Consider the following 12,688-nt stretch of genomic DNA (forward strand, 5'->3'; position numbering starts at 1 on the left):
CAGTGGATCGTCTCTGTGCTATCTGAGCACACAAAAACAACAGTTTTTTTTTACTGTTGGTTGAGTTTCAACGTCAAGCTTTACTTGAACACAACTTTAAATAATTCCTATTCAACTATAGGCTACTCGGACATACGCAGTGTTTACACGAGAATTAATTGAACAGACACAGATAAGTTTATAGTTTATCACGGGATTGCCGTGGGACACGCACAGACAACCTGAGAAACAAAGACTAATCTGTGAGGAGAATATTCGTCCCAGTGGAACACGCACTGAGTGACGATCAGATAAATAAGGACTAACGTTCACGTTAGACGAGGGACACGCTCGTTCGTCCTTTACATGGTTATTTTAATTACTGCAGTTTTAATTTAATTCATCTCTCTGACTGATACAAACACACATAACGTTATAGCTATTTGAAAGACTCTGGAACACGCAGATGTCTTAAACTATAATTAAAGTATTTCAGAATCGAGGGAGACGCTCAATTGTTACCTTATCGTTGCGTGGGATCTTATATCTTGGGTTATTTTACTGCAGTTTGAATAAAATAACAAATAAAAAGAATAAAATGGGGGAGGCAGACTAGACTAGAGTAACAGCTCAAGCAGCAGGTCATTCATTCAAACAGAGCGCGCGGCGCGCGCTGCATACCTCATACACACAGACTCGGAGGTTCGGATCTCTCCGCATAGGCTACTATGAAAATATAATTACTTCGTATATGCTTACAATTTTAGGTTAAACTTCCCGCATTTGTCTCCACCAATATGTAAGATATTTGTAATTTGTAGTGATTACAATTTAGCTCAAAGGAATTATTAATTCATTTATAGGGAATTCAAAAGAGTCACTTATTACAACCGAGCAAATGACTCGTTCGCGGTTCATTTGAACTGGCTGCAATTATCAACTCTGCAACGGATATAAATATCCTAACTATAGTGAAACACTATATAGTTAGCAAGGTAACTTAGATCAGAAGTTTAAGACATTAAATTTGTAAGCACAATAACACAAGTAATATTTCTCTTTAAAATACAAACAAGACTTTATTGATTATTCTAACACATACAACTAATATCTAACACAGACACACACATTCATACGCGTTGCAGAAAGAAAGAGAGTAAGGAAAGATTAAGTTTTAAGAGTGAGTTTAAGAGTGAGATGATGTAATCCCAAGTTTCTATGCACTTATAAAACACAACCTGAATGAACCATCAATCATTAGTTTAACCCTTTTATCGTTTCCTAGGTTATTAAATCAGTATCAAATACACCAGTTCAGTTTAAGAGTCTGGAGGCAGTACTTGCTTGTCTTTGCTTTTGGGGATTCCCTTTTTGTTGCGTGTTTAGGGTTTTCCCGGTCCGTTCGTTGGCTGGTCTCCGTGCCTGATGTCTGGGTCACGTGGTCAGTCACGTGGCGTGCTGGCGGAATGAAAGTCTTTGTTTGAAGCTGGCTTTGCAGAAGAAACGTGGCTCGAAATCTTGTCGCAAAACTTAACTTAGAACCGAGACTCACAACGGAAAAGAAAGGAAACTAAGAAAAGAAAGGAAATTGAGAAGAGTAGATGATGGCTTGAATGAAGCTGTTTAACCCATGTTCTTCAGATCTTGATTTGGGTTATTTCGTCTGTGCGTTTTACATGGTTACTTGTCTGTCTTAGATCTTCATCTCCCGCTGCATTTTGGTTCTGCACTGAAAACTCTAAACTTTGTTCTGGTGTTAAGATTTTAAACTCAAATGTCCGCCCAGCCTCCTGGATCAGTTCTAACCAATTAGACACTGTCTTTGTTTAGGAGGTAGCGTTCTCTTCACTTCTTATCATAAATCAAGCTTATCTGTGCTCTCCTTACTCTCTAAGCTCTAGCAAAGAGTACAGAGGCCACAGCTAAGACATTATTACTATTATAAGAATCCGAAACATTTTCCACAGATTTCAATCAAGCCATCCTTTGAATTAAGAACATATGATAATATCGATATGAAACACAACACATTTTCATTCAAAAATCTAACAATTATAACAATTACATGAATTGTATGGCATCTAAGCATATCAGATACACCCATCTATTGTAGGAACAATATAGAATCATGTCGTTGCATGATGCTTGATCTATAAGTCCATTGAAAATTGTTCTTGAATGATTTTATTTATGTTATAGGTAAAATCTCAGCTCTGTGGTTTGAAACGATTTTACACCCTGAGGTCTATCAGAGGTCCTTACGGAGGGGGTAGTCTGGAATGTTGTGGGCTCGAGCAGCTTCTGCTGTTATCTTGATCGGGCTGAATTGTGCTATCTCTGAGCCAATCATTCTTTTCCAAGCTATCTTACATTGACCAGTTCTTTCTTTAGTTAGGCTCATCTTCTTTGAAGCTTGCATGGCCATAAAGTTCTTAGCTGGGGGTTTTCGTTGGTCAACGGAGACTGGCTGGCTGGAGCCTTCTTTTATGGCTCTGGGGTTGGTGATTTGGTGTCTGGAATGTTCAGTTCTGTGAGAAATTATGTTTGAACAATTCACCTGGAAGATTCATTTGTGTTTGTTTCGCACTCAATCCTACACCTCTCTGTTACTTTTGTTCTGTTACATTTGTTGTTGTCACAGCTATTACGGTTTGTGGGTTACGTGTTGAGGTCTATATGTGTGTGGCAAGCTATGGTAACGGATTGCTAATGACGACAGTGAAGGACGAGAGAGGAACAGGCTTGGTCTTTATGTCGTGTTTTATTATGTTTTTATGCGGCAGTCGTCCTTCACTGTAGTCAATCCTCCTTTTATCTATCCAGAGCTCCTCCATGGGACGAGGCCGGTGTGGCGTGCAGGAGATGTTTATTAACACTCCCGCCACCGCTCCATTTCCACGGATCTCAGCTCTCACCCTGCTAGCCACAGTGTGACACTGTGAAATTACTGCAACACTTCTTTACTTCAGAATTTGCAAATGACACTTAAGGCCAAGTGTGACTTGAAAGAAGCCTTAGAACTAGCCTTGACTGCAAATACAACGTTTCATTGAGATACTAAGATTCTGATTCTAAGATTCTAAGATTTTGACACTTCCCTTTCTTTTTTTCCTATTTTCCAGTTTATATAGCAGTATAAACAATAAGGGAGAAGGCAACTATCAGCAGAAACATTTTTTATTAACTAAAACATATATTTGCAGCAGTTTCAGGAAGTCCAGAAACTTCCTTAAATACATATTTAAAACATGCAAAAAAAAAGGAAAGAAGAAATGAAGAGAAATACAAAAACATTATGTATTTTTTTCCGCAATTTTATATATATATAACATTTTATATATATAAACAGATGTTGGAGACTAATCTAATGTAACATTCTGTATTATGTTGCAATCACCAACAATTTTTGATAGACACATAAGGGATAAAAGCTCTAAAGTAATACATTATTTATTTTCTTAAACATCTGACCTTACAAAATGAAATGTTCTTGTGTTAAATGTTAAGACTTTTAGCTCCTTAACTTTTAAGCACCTGAGAATTAGAATAAAGTTCCTCCTCTTCCTCCATTTGTTTCTGGTTGGGTGTTTCAATCTGGTCCTGAAGGGCCTCCCTTTGCTTCCCATCTCCTCTCTTGTCCCTCTTGATCTCAGCGTAGTCTGTGTCTGTAGGTTCACTCTCTCCCTCTTCAGGTGGTCGGTTCTTTAGAAGGGAGTAGTCGATGCTGGCATAGTCCACCTCTCCTGCTTGCATCTCGACTGCTTCATCGTCCTCTGCTCCATCTGTTGGTGCTGCTGTGTCTGTGGTTCCTCCATCAAGCTGACCATGAAGAGGTGTCTGTTCATTGGTTCCAGTCTGAGCTACATCTGTCTGCACTGTCTGATACATACAGAACATATCCTTATTTTTATTTATTTATTTATTTACATTAAAAGGTTAGTTCACCCAAAAATGAAAAAAAAAAATCTCTATATATATATATATATATATGTGTGTGTAAACATTACATATAACATATATTAATAATTTTTTTAAATATTATAACTTGTATACATAACATGAATGAACATCATTGGTTCTTGCTGAAGCTCCACAACTGATGTGTGTGTTGATGAATGTTTATATGTGAATAAAAGCCTCAATTCAATCTGTTCATCATTTGAAGCGATTATGTCTCTTCAGAAAATTTGGACTAAACCACTCGATTCGTACAGATTAGTTTTACGATCTCTTTATTAACCTTTTGAAGCGTCAGAGTAGTTGCGTAGACTATCAATGGAGGGACAGAAATCTCTCAGATTTCATTAAAATATCTTCACTTGTATTTCAAAGATAAACAAAAGTCTTATGGGTTTTGAACAACATGAGAGTGAGCAAATGATGACATCATTTTCATTTGGTGAAAATCATCCTTTAAGGAAACATGGCTAGTGATTTTTTTTCTGTGCACCACTAAAATGTTCATCTGGTGATGTCACTTCAGAGGATTCTGTCAAAGCCTTTGTCATTTTTTGATATTATCATGTTTGAATGATGCAAAAATAATAATAATAATAATAATAATAATAATAATAATAATAATTAATATATATATATATATATATATATATATATATATATATATATATATATATATATATATATATATATATATATATATATATATATATATATATATATATATATATATATTTACATTATACTTCTACACAGATGTTTTTGAGCCCCGTCATTGTCTTGAGGTGGCAGATTTTGAAGATTGAGTTTGAGATTGAGATTCAGTTTAAAAATTGTTTGCACAAAGTGATATGGATCAGACTTGGACTATTTTTGAAGCAATTGCATGTTTTTACATGAGTAACAGAAAACATGAGTTTAAGAAAATAATGACACAATTTTCATTTGAAAAAAGTTGAGTAGGTAATGCAATCCACCACAGTGACATTTGGACATTAAGGTTGCTAAAGTGATGTTTCCGTTTTAACTTTAAAAAATATTTGGATCTGTCTTACCTCCAGATTAATGTCAGTGTCCGGATTTTCTGTTGCCACTTTGTGTCTTTTGCCTCTGTTAAGAAAATATATTTAGGAAATACGACTCGAGATTTGAAGCTGACAGTGCAAAATGTTCTAAACGCTATACGGGACAAATGACGTTTGATGGACTTTTAGGCAGTTTTTAGAAAAAGAAGTAAATGGCCTACCTGTGGCAAGACACCCAACAACACAAAATCATTGAGAAGATGAATGCTGAACATGCCATTCCTGCCACAAATGCGAGTATCGTTGAGATGTCCAGTTTCTTCATTAAATCTTCGAAAACTTAAATGTAAAAACACAGATTGTTACAAATTTTCAGAAAATGTCCAATGTTCTGAAGTGAGAGTAACATATTCAGGAAATCCTAAACTTAACCCACACCCTAAACCTACTGCTAAAATCTGATTGATTGAGAGGAATGTTGTTCAAGTCATAATCGCCCTGAAATAAACATACAGTGTCTAAAGTGCATAAAATGCTGAGTATTACCTGAAGTTGTATTGGTGGAATTCAGCAGATTGTCTTTGCCAAGCAAGTTTCCACCTCCGGGAGTGAAGGACTCGTTTATTTTCGCTTCATTTGTGTCACCTAGCATGTGATAAATGTTTGATGTTATAATTAATAAAGACATATATTCAGACTTTAGGGCTGTCCCCTGCAAACACGCAATGAACTTTCCAAGATGTGTCACAATTCAGTATTACAACAGTTGCTGACATGTTGTCAATTTCGTAATTTTTTATGTTGTAAGTCTGTGACATTGTTAGGTTACCAACATTTCATGTGGAATCTGGTTCTACTTACGAATGACGTTGATAGTGATGGATGCATTCAAAGTCTCCATCATATAAGTCATCTCACAGACGTATATCCCAGCATGCTCCTTTCTCACATTGGTAATGATGAGATTTTCTGCAGACGTGTAGTTCCTGATTTTATCTGCAGTTCCATTGAAACTCCATACAGGATCAGAGGACGGTGGGTGACTCTCAACAGTGCAGGTCAGGCGGAGAGTGTCACCTTCCATCACTGTGTCATTGCCAAGAATTCGAAGAGTCTGTACATCTGAAAAAGAGCAACTGCATTAGTTTTGACTCCATATTGACTCAGTATGCAAGTAATAAATAATTTTAGTTCTACTCATTGATCAATGGTAGAAGATGGTAGATCTCAGCAGTGACGCCTACACTCTTCTGAACTGAATTTCTGATTTTTTGTTTTTAGCAATTGTCAAAGAAACATGCCTTTTCAAGAAGTTTGGTTAAATATGTATACTTGTACTCACACTTTACTTCTAGAGTCCTACTGGCACTGATGGTTTTGTCTCCATAGCTCACGTCACATCCTACAGTGGCATTGTGCATTTTGGAGGTTGGAGTCAAGAGCAAAGTTGAGGTGTAAAGGCTTCTGGTGATCAGAGTGATGTTATCCTCGAGATTGGTGATATTTTCTTCTCTTGTCTTGATCCACCATGTTATTTCAGGTGGAGTTTCCGGGCAAGGAGAAGGAGCTGAACATGTCAGATTGGCTTCCACTCCTTCACGGAGAGGAGGAATAATACCCATTTTAGGCTCGTCTGCAAAGAGAGGCACACAACATAATGTAGACATTGCAGATTTCCACAGTGTAAATAACTGAGTCATTCTTTGAATACAGATTCAGATCAAAAGCATATTTTACTAAGATGAAAAGAAAAAGCAGTGTGATTAGCAGAGCACAGCCATGTGTTTCAGTTTCTTTAAGAGATCATGTCCAACATAGTTCCTCTGCTGAGATTATGAAATCATAGCATCAGAAAGTGTGCAGTGAGCTGAACATCCCTCTGAAACAACTGAGAACTGAAAGAGAACATCAGACTACTGAACAAGGCAGGACCTTTTAAACTTTGCCAAACACAAGCAAGCATTACCTTGAATGATAATTTTAACTCTGGGTTTATATGTGCTTTTATGTGGTGTCTGCCCCTCCACTCTGAATGTATATTCATTTTCATCTTCTGCTTTTATATCTTTCATGATGAAGCTGCAGTTGTTTTTGGTCAGATCAGGTTCAAGCATCTTAATCCGCTCTGTTTTGGTTTTCTTCTCTTCCAGTTTGTTTCTTTGTTGTGTACTCACTTTCCCCATGAAAATACTTCCCTGAGTTGGACATTTACCATTTGTATTACACGCTATCCACTGTACATTAAGAATAGGTTTTGCTGCTTCTGGATAGGTGAAGGTACATGAAATCAGAGCACATAATCCTGGAACTGCAGTAATTACTGGTGGATTGAAGGTGATGTTCCAGTCCGCTTTACTTTTGCCTTGAATAACAGAAGAAAGTGATGAAATGCCTGGACACAGGACATCTCATATCTTAAAATAATAGCTGCCTGTTCTTGCTCAATACATGTGCAGGTATGAAGCTACACAAACTTCACATGTAGTGTATATGATGTACAAGTATTTCACTAATAGAAGTGCAGTGATGGTTGAGGAGTGTGAGGTATAGTTTTATTAAAATATTTTTATTTTCAAATTTAATACAAATATTTAAATTTAAAAGTTACTGTAAAATGTTATACGTACCTGTACACAAAATATTTAATGCTAACATAGAGAGGATTGTACAGCTTGAAATGATCTGCATTTTAAACATGCATTCCACAGATCTGCACACAACAAAAAGAAACATTGCTTGAGCATTAATATAAATGCTATGCATTCAAATTTCCAATATATTATTCAATATTTGAATGCAAATGCTTTGGCAGTGTATATATAAACCACGTGTCGTGGCAGAAAAGAAAACTGCATATGAAATTAAAATTGACAGCATTAAAATTGACCTTACCGCTTCAAGTCAAACCGTTCACAGTGTTCTCAGAAGCTTTAGTTGTAAAACTGCAGAAGCAGCACATGGGTGTACAAGCTGCATCCTTCCTCTAGTGGAGCACTTCCTCATTAAACTGACTTGCACAAATAAGGGATTGTTGTGCATGACAAGCATAAATATGGAAATAATTAGCATAATTCAGTAAAATACATACATCAACCATACTTTGATTCTGTCAGGTATGGGGGTGATGGAAGGAGCAAGGACTCAATTGCAGGGAAAACCAGACTTTATTAATAATAAAAAATAAAACAAAATGCAAACAAAAACTGCCCAGAGGGGGGAAAACAAGACTGACTTGACCACAGGAGGAACATAGAAGAGTAGACATACGACGAGACAAGGTGCGAATAAAATAAGCTCTGACTAAAAACTGCATTAGACTATCAAACAAACAATGTAGCAAACAGAGAGTATATGAAGACCTAGCAAACCATGAGGGCAAAATAACACATATAAAGGGAGCTGAGAACAAGAGGAAGTGAACACACTCAGACAAACGAGGACTCAACAAGAAAGGGAGCTGAGAACATGAAGAACAGGGGCCCGTTTCAATAAGGAGGTTCAACCAACTCGGAGTTGAAACTTGAACTCTGAGTTGACTTACCCTAAGATGGGAAACTCTGAGTTTTCGGTTACAGAACAGCTGAAATGAGTTAGTTCAATCAACTCTGAGTTAAGCGCGTGCACCACAACTATAAAAAGCCATTATCAATGGAGCGCAGATATTATGAGTCACCATGACAACAGCGCCAGACAAAAAGAGGTCTGCATGTTTCTCACCTTTACATTTTAATTAGTTATATAGTGTTGGGTGTAATTAATTACCAAGTAATCTAAATACTGTAATTTAATTAAAGGGATTACTCTTCTTCTGTAATTTAAAGTAAAATCTGATGTAATTGCATTAGACTATGGAACAATTCTGTATATTTAACATACATTTTTAAAAGGTAGGTGTGACGGCCCGAGTGGTGGCCGCACAAGAGCGGTAATATGGTGGTATCAACACACACACATGCACATACGCCAACATGCATACATTTACACGAAGGATATACATTTAAGAATACTCTTTTATTTAAACTTATTTTGTCATTCATATTCATTTGTTTCTGTATAGTGATGGATCATAATAAATCACACAAAACAAACAATACTAATTATTTCTTTATTGTTAGGTTTTCATGTTTACATTTACAGCACATTTTATATACATTGTTACTGATTTGAAGTGCACACAAATTAGTTGCGTTGTATGTTACTTATATTTGTTTCTATTTTGAGTTTAAAGTCCCTATGAAATCAAAATTGACCCTATTTACTTTGTTAGCGCATATTACTAGTCTTGTGGTGAACAATTAATCCGTGCAAGAAAATATTTTTAAAAAAAAAATTTTTACCATGGTAATCTTTAATCAAAATCTGAAAATGCCCCTCCCCTCTGCATTGGAGGACCTTCTCTGATGACGTAGGTTTGAGGAATTGGTTTGGGCAACGCTTAACCACTCCCCTCAAACCGTTAGTCTGCTATGAGCAGAGATGGAGAGGAGGAGCGCTAGAGTAAAACCCTGCCCTCTGTTCAATATTCCGTTTCACTGGGAAATACGTCATAACACTGGAGAAAAGTCGTTTGCAACTTCCGGTTCACGGGGACTTTAAGCATAGATATCATATAGAGAGCCTAAGTCCCTCCCCTTCCGGTCGACCACCATGGGACCTTATTTCGGAAAAATATTGTATGGTAGTCAATGGCGAGAGACAACAAATATTTTGATCTCGTTTGAATTGTGCCCTGATTTACACATATGATGTTTGTCAATTTAAAAGATACATTTTAAAGTCAAGAAAGTCGCAGCTTGATGTAAAACTGCTGAGGTATAAGACTGTGAAAATACGTAATTACAAAGACTACAAACCCAGAAGGCGCACATGCGACGTCATACCTTTTCTCTCAATGAATGAAGCTAACTTTACTGAAGCTAACGTCTGTCATTTTATTCTATAGTCTTACATTATAATCGTAACGTTACGCCGTCATGCCTGAGTGTTTTGAGCCAGAATACACACATACGAGCAACGGATCTTGTGACGTACATAGTGCGAGACGAGAGATGTAGTTCATTGAGCGATTTTCACATAAAACTAAACGTTACTCTTCTGTTTTATGACAAACTGCGACTTTCTTGACTTTCATAATTACCTTTTAAATTGACAAACATCATATGTGTAGTTCAGGGCACAGTTCAGACGGAATAAAAAGATAAGTTATCTCTCGCCATTGACTTCCATACATATTTTTTCCGAAGTAAGGTCCCATGAGCCGGAAGCGGAGGGGCGGGACTTAGGCTCTCTATAAAGGCTAGATGGCTCGTCTGCGCTGCTGGCCAATGGAGCTCGACATCCGCACACGGCGGCCATCTTACGACAGAGTGCTCGCTCACTCATAACATGGTGCATGTACTTTTAAATAATCATAACTTGCTCAATTTTCTACCGATTTTCAAACGGTTTGGTTTGTTATAAACGTCAGAGATGTAGCTATTATACTGCATACATATGAATAATTATGTTCAAAATGTTTAAGCATTCAGAATTATAGCCACGTTAATAAGGTTTGTAATAAACCAAACCGTTTGTAAATCCGTCAAGAATTCAGCAAGTTAGGAGCATTTTAGTTGGCGTATGTCACTCACCTTCCGTCCACAGCAGCAGGGAGCAGCAGCGCAGTCTCCTGACCTAAGATGGCCGCCAAGTGACGACACAGCTGACTCCGCCTTGAGCCATCTAGCCTTTCTATACATGTCTATGACTTTAAGTTTACCGTTCGTGATGAACTTCAGACATGGTCCGCTGCAGTCGCATCCTGGCGTAACAAGGATTAGAGTCCGGGCAGGAACAGAGAATTTAAGCGTTATTCCGCCCGAACATACCATTTGCTGGAATTGCCCGGGGGAGGAAGAAATGTTAATGTCTTTATCAATTGATTTATTTGGTTGTACATTTATGATATTTGATTACATTTTGCTTTTCTTATCTTTATTTATTGTATTCCTTTGTTTGATTTGACTTTGATTTACTTATGGTTATATGTTGAATGTAAAGTTGAATTGTTTCCCCTCTTAATTTGTAATGGGCCCATCCTTTCCTTTATAAGCTGTTGCTTTGTTCAATTGAGCAGGTAAATACTGGGTTAAGCGAAAGAATTTAATCGTTTTTTTTGTTGTTTTTTTTGTTTTTGTTTTTAAACAGTCTTCTTTGTTGTCATTATAATGTCCACACTCCAGTCTAGTAAGTGGCGGTAATGCACCTTTTAGATGAGTTGCCAACCGCCATTAAAAATCTGAAAGAAGAAGAAGAAGAATTGAGCAGGTCAGTAGTTTTAGTTTGTTTGTTTTTGTCTAATTGTTTGATCTCATTTTCTGTTTGTTTATTTTTGTTGTAAGAAGTTTGAGTTTGTAAAGTTATTTTTTTTCTTGGGTTCAAATAAAGACCCATTTTCTTTTGCAAAGCTTGTGTTCCTTGTTCTTGCCTATTGGTCCCTCACAGTAGGCTATATTTTTTTATGTAACCTTCTCCCTCTATACACTTTGGTCAATTCAAGAATAATTCATGCAATTGTATATTGTTTATTTGAAAGCATTAAAAGTGCAGTTTCTTGTCTCTCCTTGTATTGTTCAAGTGGTTGAGGTTGATATGGGATTTAGTAATTAGTAATAGTAGACATTAATCTAATTACACTGTTGAAGATGTCATTTGTAGTTAGTAAAACAAGTAACTTACCCAACTGTTATAATATCAGAGGTGAAAGAACAGTATGTTATTCAACCTAATTTTAATTTTCATGTAGATGCAATCCTGCAGGTATTAAAAGAACATGGCAGCAGCTGAAAATTAAATATAAAAACATAATTCAATTAGGTAAGGCTTGAGCATATCATGGGTGTAGGCTACCTGACTTTACATTTGACATAAATAACTAAATAGCATCCAGTGTCTAGCAGAGCAGCAGCATTTACGGCTGAGGGAATTCCTGGAGGGACTTCAGAGCCAGTCCCAAAGATCCAAGGGCCTCATAAAATGTAAGAGATTTACATGTGTTATTTTTTATACAGCCTGTTTTTGATATTTCCATATATTTTACTTTGGGTTGGGTTTTTTATTGGTCCCAACATATTCTGATGGTAATATCTGTCTTTTGGAGCCTCCTGTCCCAACAGAACCCAAGGCAGTCGTAAGTAGCCAACTCAATACACCAGAAATTATGATAAATAGTGTTATAAAGTGCACTCAACCAAATGCTCATCTTCACATGACGATGGGGATAAAGAGTTTCTGCTGCCACAGAGAGGCCTACAGATGTAATGTTAATATTATGTGTCTACACATCAAACAATCTACACATTCAGATTTTTTTAGTTTAAAGTTTAATTCTGTAGAATTTGTTTAGAACTACATTATGTAAGTCTAATCTACTACTGTATTTTCAGTTGCCAGTTAAGGAGTTATAGACTTAATCTTATTACAGTTTTTTTCAATCGCTAACAAGCGCTTACCCATACTTCAGATACTTTTTCTAAACTCTTAACACAGACTCACACCTACAAAACACAATTGGCCAAATGGTTAATTGACTTCTCAAAAACACATTTTGTTAAATATATACTAACTCTTCATTTCAAAACACATGTTTCTCTGCGCACACACTAACTTTACCAAAACACTGGAAATCTGACTCAAAATTAAATAATTCTGTCAAAGAATAACACTTGTTTTCACTTCACAAGGTACAT

At 36.6% G+C, this 12,688-nt stretch overlaps 1 protein-coding gene across 1 annotated transcript in view; it reads right to left on the reverse strand.

Annotated features, from left to right (window-relative positions):
• Positions 1–3,139: 3,139 nt before the first annotated feature.
• LOC308693185 (cell adhesion molecule 2-like) overlaps positions 3,140–12,688 on the reverse strand; it is a 31,001-nt gene continuing 21,452 nt past the window's right edge. The window contains exons 2-8 of the mRNA XM_081369978.1: positions 6,928–7,323; positions 6,304–6,594; positions 5,823–6,083; positions 5,508–5,606; positions 5,183–5,300; positions 4,992–5,046; positions 3,140–3,858 (exon numbers count right to left, since the gene is read on the reverse strand). Of these exons, the coding sequence (XP_081226104.1) occupies positions 3,499–3,858; positions 4,992–5,046; positions 5,183–5,300; positions 5,508–5,606; positions 5,823–6,083; positions 6,304–6,594; positions 6,928–7,144 (1,401 nt within the window). The 5' untranslated portion in view covers positions 7,145–7,323 and the 3' untranslated portion in view covers positions 3,140–3,498. The remainder of the gene's footprint in view (positions 3,859–4,991; positions 5,047–5,182; positions 5,301–5,507; positions 5,607–5,822; positions 6,084–6,303; positions 6,595–6,927; positions 7,324–12,688) is intronic.

The sequence above is a fragment of the Scardinius erythrophthalmus genome (assembly GCF_964197995.2).
Source record: "Scardinius erythrophthalmus genome assembly, chromosome: 7".
Lineage (NCBI taxonomy): Eukaryota > Metazoa > Chordata > Actinopteri > Cypriniformes > Leuciscidae > Scardinius > Scardinius erythrophthalmus.